General features: G+C 40.0%; 1 protein-coding gene across 1 annotated transcript; it reads right to left on the reverse strand.

The window, feature by feature from the left end:
• Nucleotides 1-4,881: 4,881 nt before the first annotated feature.
• On the reverse strand, nt 4,882-9,177 carry pax4 (paired box 4). Its single transcript, XM_047023284.1, has 7 exons — nt 9,144-9,177; nt 8,755-8,885; nt 8,425-8,640; nt 8,270-8,339; nt 5,239-5,373; nt 5,053-5,135; nt 4,882-4,962 (listed from the first exon to the last, which is right to left on the reverse strand). Exons 1-7 carry the CDS (start codon nt 9,175-9,177, stop codon nt 4,882-4,884), a joined length of 750 nt encoding a protein of 249 aa, XP_046879240.1.
• Nucleotides 9,178-9,422: the final 245 nt, after the last annotated feature.

Genomic DNA, 9,422 nt, shown 5'->3' on the forward strand with positions numbered 1-9,422 from the left:
TTCTGAAATGTTTTTCACTGTATGCTTCACTGTTGTGTTACATTCAACTTTATTTAGTTTCATTCTGTAGATGAATGTTATGCTGTTATGCTGCGTATATCGTGGTAAACTACTCAGTTTAATGTTTCAAATTCAAGTGCATGTTCAATATCCAGGTCATTTTATTAGAGTTTGGATTAAGGTTCAATTCTCTACTGGATTAAGGTTCTCAAGTCTCTGGCAGTGGAAATCATCTTTTGCTCTTTCTGTGGTGGGGTTTGGTGGGGTGTGGTGTGTGAAACCTCAGTTTCAGAAATCTTCGCAGAGGTCTGTTACAACCTAACCTGGGAGATTTCTGTCTCACTGCTGATGAAACAGAAAGTAAAGAAACTTTTATTATCAGTGCTGTGCTGTTGACAGAGTTGACAAGGTGACAGAGTACAGTTTTCTGTTTTGACATCACCACACATTTAAATGCCATGCTTTATGCAGTGTTTATCATCAGGTTACTGAAGACTGGTGAAACGTAAATCGTCTTAGACTTATTACATTCTGCCGTTGGGTCAGTCGCTATGAAAGTTATGGTGGGAAATCACCCTAAATAGAAACTTGAAACCTTGTTCTAAGCTTTTACAAAACACTAGAGACTTTATAAAGATCAGGCATCCTCAATTATACCATAAATTAACTGACATCACTGACATCTTGATTTATGATATTTATATATATATATATATAAAAGCCTTTTGTTGTGGTGACCTGGGACATTCAGTACTAACTAGGCAATGAAGGTTATGTTGAAAGTCCTTTATTTAACATACCTACGCAATGAAGGTTATGTTGAAAGTCCTTTATTTAACACACTGGGACATGTGTTTAAGTTTATCATCTAAAGCGAACTGAAAGCTGAACATTGATACTGTTGCATGGTTGCTTAAGGCCCAATGGACTCCTCACTTGACATTGGCCAGTATCAAGATCATGTAATTACATTTACAGATAATACAGTGACAGAAGCCTATTGATATCTGGAAACTGTGTGATAACTCACTGTTATTAAATGGAGTCATTTAACAGCACTCTTATTCAGAGTGACTTACAGTAAGTACAGGGACATTCCCCCCGAGGCAAGTAGGGTGAAGTGCCTTGCCCTAGTACACAGCGTCATTTTTCACGGCCTGGAATCAAACCGGCAACCTTCTGATTAATAGCCCGATTCCCTAACCGCTCAGCAATCTGACTCCTGTTATGCTTTTCTTCCTATTGCGTCTTAATATTATTGTACAGATTGATGCCGGATACTCTACCATGCCATTCTGGCATTGCTCAAATGCTAGAAAGCATACTTTGTACATGGTAAACAAACTAGCTGAGCCATTTCAGCTCTTCAACCGTGTAGCACTTGTTTACCCAGAGAAGCACAGCAGATCAGGCCTCCTGCTGGAGAAGCATGTTTGTATCAAACCACTTTGATGCAATAGTCAAGACCTCAACTACTTGTACATGTGCTCGGCAACTCCATTTGACATGCAATATTTGTATGTCGCTTTGGATAAAAGCGTCTGTCCAACTGAATCAAATATAAAATAAAATATCAAAATACAAATCCCCAACCCACCAATGAACACAGTGCAAACACAAATCGGTGTTTGTTATAATAATACGTTTTTTGATGTTTATTTTGTTGTTGTTGGTCAAATCCACTATTTTACACATGTGGATACAGTTGAAATATGAAGTTGCCAACCTTGTTTGGTTGGGAGTTAGTGAATCGTAAGCATCTTTGGATCTACAGGCCTCTACTGCCCTCTGCTGCCTGAAGTTTATCCTTACAGTTTTTGCTCGACCAGCATTGGTCTTGAAACGAACATTGTCACAATCAAAGCCATACAAACAAGACCATTGTCAAAGCAAGAAAAATTGCTCCATGGAACACAAGATGTATAAGGACGCTGTGTGGTCAAATCTATGTAGTAATTGTTCTTCCATCTATACAGAGTTCAGTTTATAATTGACAAAGTAGTGATGAAGTCAAAGTGTTTCGTTTGCAGTCCTCTTGGAACCAAAAGTGATTTTATAATCTCACTGTCAGATAGTTATTTTAACAAATATGAATCCAATAATCCTGTGTTTACTGTTGTAAAAAAAAGGATGACACAGTTTGTCCAATCAATGGTGAGCCCAATGTTCTATCCCTGTGATTAGCCAATAGAAAGCTCTCATCTGTCTGATGATGCGTCAAAGGAAAACATGTCCCCTCATCCCAGGGATGTGATGTTAGTGGATGGGTCGATCTCTCCGCCTGGTGAACCAACGGGACGGCTGTCCTAGCATCTGGGTAAGGATGAGCCAATGGGAAAGCAAATTTCTCTGCAGGGTAAGCCAATAGAGTCCTTTCGTTGATGTGATTAGCCAATGGGAATGCGGCGCTGCATGCGTGATGGGATAAAGAGGACATTCCATTGCATCCCAAAACGGTGACTCCTCCTACACCTGTAAAGGCAGAAGCTCCCTTTATGATGTTGTTCATGACAATATGATCACATGACATCGGATATTATTCAATGAACCAACACAACACATTGTGAAAACATCCGGAGCTAGTTTCCTGGAGATTAAATAAGCAGAGAGTGGAACTGAATGCTCTGTGTGGTGCTTCTCCAGAGGGCGGGGGGGTTACCTCTGTCTGGAGTGGTGCCCAGGCCCTGACAGGACTGGGACGACGACCCACAACACCCCTCCCCGTCCCTTGAAAGAGCCTAAAGACAGGATGGATGGTGAGCTAACTCATGACCTGTTGACTTGACGCACCATGAAACACGTGAAATACATGGGACGGCATGGTTAGCCTTATCTTGAGTCATTGTAGAAAGGTACATGTACAGTGCCCTCCAAAAGTATTGGAACAGTGAGGCGAATTTCTTTATTTTTGCTGTAGACTGAAAACATTTGGGCTTGACATCAAATAATGAACGTGAGACCAGAGATCAACGTTTCAGCTTTTATTTCCAGGTATTTACATCAGGATCTGATGCACAACTAAGAAAATATCAAATTTTGTTTGAATCCACCCATTTGTCATGTGAGCAAAAGTATTGGAACAGATATACTTAAAACATATTTAAGTGAATAAGACTTAATATTTAGTTGCAAATCCTTTGCTTTCAATAACTGCAGCAAGTCTGTGACCCATTGACGTCACCAAACTTTTGCATTCTTCCTTTTTGATGCTTTCCCAGGCTTTCACTGCAGCCTCTTTCAGTTGTTGTTTGTTTTGTGGGGTTCCTCCCTTCAGTCTCCTCTTAAGCAGGTAAAATGCATGCTCTATAGGGTTTAAGTCTGGAGATTGACTTGGCCAGTCTAATACCTTCCATTTCTTGCCCCTGATGAACTCCTTTGTTGTTTTGGCAGTGTGTTTTGGGTCGTTATCTTGCTGCATGATGAAGGCTCTGCCAATCAGTTTGGTTGCATCTTTCCTTAAATTGGCAGACAAAATGTTTCTGTAGACTTCCGAGTTCATTTTGCTGCTGCCATCATGTGTTACATCCTCAATGAAGATTAATGAGCCCGTCCTAGAAGAAGCCATGCAAGCCCAAGCCATGACATTACCTCCACCGTGTTTCACAGATGAGCTTGTGTGTTTGGGATCATGAGCAGTTCCTTTCTTTCTCCAAACTTTAGCCTTTCCATCACTTTGGTAAAAGTTAATCTTTGTCTCATCAGTCCATAAAACTTTGTCCCAGAATTTTTGAGGTTCATCTCTGTACTTTTTGGCAAATTCCAGCCTGGCCTTCCTATTCTTCTTGCTAATGAGTGGTTTGCATCTTCTGGTGTAGCCCTTGTACTTTTGTTCATGAAGTCTTCTGCGAACAGTAGATAGTGATACCTTCACTCCTGCCATCTGGAGGTTGTTGCTGATCTCACTAACAGTTGTTTTAGGGTCTTTCTTTACAGCTCTCACAATGTTTCTGTCATCAACTGCTGATGTTTTCCTTGGTCTACCTGTTCGACGTCTGTTACTTAGTACACCAGTAGTTTTCTTCTTCTTCAGGACATTCCAAATGGTTGTACTGGCTATGGCCAATGTTTCTGCAATGGCTCTGATTGATTTTCCATCTTCTCTAAGACTCACAATTGCTTGTTTTTCACCCAAAGACAGCGCTCCGGTTTTCATGTTGTTTTCACCTCTGAATACAGTCTGCATAGACAAAACCTATCTTACCCAATCTGAACCTGAGTGTAGACATTCAGTGGTATTTATTGATTGAATAATGTATGTAATAGGACACACCTGGGCAACAAAACACACCTGTCAGTCATATGTTCCAATACTTTTGCTCACGTGACAAATGGGTGGGTTCGAACAAAAAGGTGATATTTTCTAATTTGTGCATCAGATCCTGATGTAAATACCTGGAAATAAAAGCTGAAACGTTGATCTCTGGTTTCACATTCATCGTTTGATGTCAAGCCCAAATGTTTTCAGTCTACAGCAAAAATAAAGGAATTGGCCTCACTGTTCCAATACTTTTGGAGGGCACTGTATTTGATTTAAGACGGGACCTTTTGAGTCGGCAAATCAGTTTCTGCTTGTTTTTCCATCCCAGGTCCCATCCAAGGAAACACGTGAGATACATCGTTGGGTAAACGATTTCCTGTGAAACCAAAGATCAGTTAAGAGCACATATCTCTTGGTATATACGTATCTCTCGTTTGGTACCTTCAGCATGGCAGGATACCCTCCGAACCCCTCTCACCAGATTACAAAAGTATTTCATTCAATTGAAAACGTTTTTGTAGTGTTCTGTAGATTCTGTACAAAAGGGACTTACTGTGTTCATGTAGATCCTGTACAAAAGGGGTCTACTTACTGTGTTCATGTAGATCCTGTACAAAAGGGGTCTACTTACTGTGTTCATGTTGGAGGTTGTATTTTGGTTTGGCTTCTCTCCTCCATTTGGCCCTTCTGTTTGAGAACCACACCTCCAGACACATGGAAAACACATGAGATAGATGATCAATTGTTCATTTCTATGGTTGAAATCAATCCTTCAAAATGTTGTTGAAGGCTACCTTGATTGTGTCCTCTGGAAGTTTAATATCCAGCGACAACTTTTCTCTGGTAAACATGTCTGCATATTGACTCTTACCGAACTCTGAGATTATGGAGATAAGGATTTTCCATTAGAACATTTAACTGAAAAGTATATTTCCAAAACTGGATTGTATAATTGTAAAATGGTAATGTAGTGGTGTTACCTTGCTCCAACACTCTGCTTTGCTCTGGGGTGAATGTGGTCCGGTTGCGATGCTGAACACCACCGAACCGCTGCCCATTCACCGTCTCCATCACATCGCTGTCTGCAATCTCTCCTTGCGTCTCCGCGGCACGCTCTACCGGCAATACCAACGTAGAAGGGAAATTATTCACACGAAGAATGTTTTAAGTGCTGAAAAAAGTGTGGCGTTTAAAAATATATATTTTTCAGAAAACTATTGACCCGTGATGGAAGTCACGCGTCCATGCACGTCTGAACTTACTTCCATCCCTACTCTTAACGCAAACGTTTGGAGTTTGGCTAAGAGCAACTTTGTGTCAAAATACTAATGCATAAGGTTAGGGTTAGGGTAATACTTATGGAAGCAAATCGTGACCAAAATTCAAATGAAAATGCATTTCCAGAAATTCATTTTCATTTTAAGAATGTGGCTGCATTATTTGACTCATAAATCAAATTAGTATTCAATCATCCTATTTGCATTTTCATTTTCTTCTTTAAGACTGCTCATTCTTTCCCTTAATTAAAATGAAAACGAAAAAGACATTTGAAATTTAATTTTCAAAATATGTCCCAGCAAATAGATACCAAAATTCCATTTGAAATGTAAAATTTGAAAATGAAAATGCATTTCCAGAAATGCATTTTCATTTTAAGAACGTGGCTGCAAAATCGTGACCACAATTCAAATTCAAATGCATTTCCAGAAATGCATTTTCATTTTCAAGAACGTGGCTGCAAAATCGTGACCACAATTCAAATTCAAATGCATTTCCAGAAATGCATTTTCATTTTAAGAACGTGGCTGCAAAATCGTGACCACAATTCAAATTCAAATGTATTTCCAGAAATGCATTTTCATTTTAAGAATGTGGCTGCATTATTTGACTTATAAATCAAATTAGTACTGATTAGTACTGAGCGGACATTGCATTTTCATTTTCATGTTCTGCCCGCAAAGAACTGCCCATAATTCGAAAACGAAAATGCATTCTGAGCGGCGCAGTAGAGTGACGTCAGTAGCCGCTCTTCGTCAGCTCCCTGCTGACCGAGCTACCCATCTTGTTCGGTAGGGGGCGGTGTGCACATACGCATTGCATTACATGGCAAATGTGCCGGGAAATTGATTGAATTGCCGGGTCTTTAGAGGACGCATCACAGATCATGGCGCTCCCTCAAATTGTGCAGACACTGATAGAATTAGCTGAGCTGGTAGAAACTAATAATATATCTGAGTCTGATGCCCGTGACCGAGTAGAACAAGTCACAGAGAGCTTGGCTGCATACTCTGCCGTCACAGACGTACACATTAATGAGGTTGCCATAGTAAACCTCTCTTCAGTCCTGGAACGGCTGGATGCTGTGGAGCCTCAAATGGGACGGGGACGACCAACCATCCACATCCCGTTCGAGTCCATCGAAAACTATTTATTAAATGGTTTAAAAATAAAGGACATAGCGGAGCTGTTGTCGGCCACCAGACCATCCGTCGGAGGATGCAAAGCAACGGATTTATGGAGCTAGAAAGCTGACAAAAGTATCTGAATTTGAATATGAAAGATCTGAAATATTTGTGTGTCGAATTTCATAAAACTGAAATATATTGCTGTTGAATATATAATATCTGAATTATTTGTATGCCAAATTTAATACAACTGAATTATTTTGATCCAAAAATAAAACATTCTAAAATTCAGATTGCAGGAATTCAGATTCTTGAAATTCAGATTGCGGAAATTCAAATTCAGATTGCGGAAATTCAGATTTTGTCTGAACCAGGCCAAAGGTGAAACAGCTTGCTTTCACAGGAAAAAGTAGACCATTTAATAAATAGTTCTCGATGGACTCGAACGGGATGTGGATGGTTTGTCGTCCCCGTCCCATTTGAGGCTCCACAGCATCCAGCCGTTCCAGGACTGAAGAGAGGTGTACTATGGCAACCTCATTAATGTGTACGTCTGTGACGGCAGAGTATGCAGCCAAGCTCTCTGTGACTTGTTCTACTCGGTCACGGGCATCAGACTCAGATATATTATTAGTTTCTACCAGCTCAGCTAATTCTATCAGTGTCTGCACAATTTGAGGGAGCGCCATGATCTGTGATGCGTCCTCTAAAGACCCGGCAATTCAATCAATTTCCCGGCACATTTGCCATGTAATGCAATGCGTATGTGCACACCGCCCCCTACCGAACAAGATGGGTAGCTCGGTCAGCAGGGAGCTGAAGAAGAGCGGCTACTGACGTCACTCAACTGCGCCGCTCAGAATGCATTTTCGTTTTCGAATTATGGGCAGTTCTTTGCGGGCAGAACATGAAAATGAAAATGCAATGTCCGCTCAGTACTAATCAGTACTAATTTGATTTATGAGTCAAATAATGCAGCCACATTCTTAAAATGAAAATGCATTTCTGGAAATACATTTGAATTTGAATTGTGGTCACGATTTTGCAGCCACGTTCTTAAAATGAAAATGCATTTCTGGAAATGCATTTGAATTTGAATTGTGGTCACGATTTTGCAGCCACGTTCTTGAAAATGAAAATGCAATTCTGGAAATGCATTTGAATTTGAATTGTGGTCACGATTTTGCAGCCACGTTCTTAAAATGAAAATGCATTTCTGGAAATGCATTTTCATTTTCAAATTTTACATTTCAAATTGAATTTTGGTATCTATTTGCTGGGGCATATTTTGAAAATTAAATTTCAAATGTCTTTTTCGTTTTCATTTTAATTAAGGGAAAGAATGAGCAGTCTTAAAGAAGAAAATGAAAATGCAAATAGGATGATTGAATACTAATTTGATTTATGAGTCAAATAATGCAGCCACATTCTTAAAATGAAAATGCATTTCTGGAAATGCATTTTCATTTGAATTTTGGTCACGATTTGCTTCCATAAATACTGACGCAATAGGCTACCTTTTGCAGTGAGACCTCTCTGCACAAGAGAGATGGACTATATGACGCATTAAGACTGAAGCTGGCTGCAATGGGCCATATAAACTCACCTAGACTCGGCTCAGAAGAATTCAGCGGCTCCAGTTGTATCTTCCTCAAAATTCGGTTTATAGATGACACCTAAAAGCAGAACAATTTGATGTTATTTTCAACACAAAAATGCCAAAGCGGCAAAAAAAGTATTTCCGTGATAAAACAATCTTACGCTTGGAACTTTAGCAGGTTTACAGATTCTTCCTGTGGCTAGCCTTTTTCGTATTTCCCACGCAAAGATGGTGGGGTGTTCTCTCTTGCACTGGATGATTTTAGATGTGACATCCGGAGTGAGTAGGCGAGGTCGACTCCCTCCGATAGTTTTCGGACCGAAGAGGCCTGTTTGGTGGTACCTGCTTAGAATCTTGCTCACGCAACCATTCGACACCTGTCAAGGCAGAGCATGACTTTACGCACAAACAGACTAATGTGTTAATTTCCCCCAAATACTCTGTCAGATTTAAAATCTTGGTGGCGGAATCGGAGCTGTGCTGATGCGCACCCGTAAAATTCTGGAGATCTCGCAGGGGCGCACACCCTCCAAAGCCAATTCGATCATTTTTCTCCTTTTGGAAGCTGGAAGCGGCCTCCCATTCAGAAATACTCCGCCAAGCTGGTTCACACACCCACTCCCTGTTGAAAAAGAGATACAAATGTGTCCGTTACATATTTTATGAAAGTCATAAACACAAATGTAATTTTTTCCAATTTAAATTAAAGTTATACATTATTCCCAATATTTGAAAGTTCCATAATACATGCAAACAATTTCTCTCCTGATAAACATATCCATAGCCCATATATTTCTGTCGTCTTCATCATCTTAACATGTATATCTCATGTGAATGTCTTGCATCAAGTAAAACCGTTTCATTCTGTTCAGATGCAAACCTTCATTTGTCAGATCCAGTTTGGCCCCGCACATGCCTTTTAGAGGAGTTGTTGAAACAAAAACATAATTAATAGGAAGGTAAGAAGAAGACGGTTTCATATCCATACAGTGTATATAATTGGAAAGAAGCTGAGCATGTTTTGAGGTAAGTACATTGCCTTAATAGAAAGTGCCTCACCTTTCAGTTATGGTAAGAGCCTGGAGAGATTCGAAATAACAGTTCATACAGGACACTGAAAGGAATCACGCGCGACTGCACAAATATATAGCCCTACGCG

This window comes from Hypomesus transpacificus, chromosome 7, assembly GCF_021917145.1.
Source record: "Hypomesus transpacificus isolate Combined female chromosome 7, fHypTra1, whole genome shotgun sequence".
Lineage (NCBI taxonomy): Eukaryota > Metazoa > Chordata > Actinopteri > Osmeriformes > Osmeridae > Hypomesus > Hypomesus transpacificus.

Coding starts and splice junctions, on each gene's coding strand:
- pax4 (XM_047023284.1), bottom strand. CDS start 9,177: ATGTGCGGGGCCAAACTGGATCTGACAAATGAAG. Junction 8,641..8,754: donor AGATCTCCAGAATTTTACGG/GTGCGCATCAGC, acceptor CTGCCTTGACAG/GTGTCGAATGGTTGCGTGAG. Junction 5,136..5,238: donor AAGCAGAGTGTTGGAGCAAG/GTAACACCACTA, acceptor CCATAATCTCAG/AGTTCGGTAAGAGTCAATAT.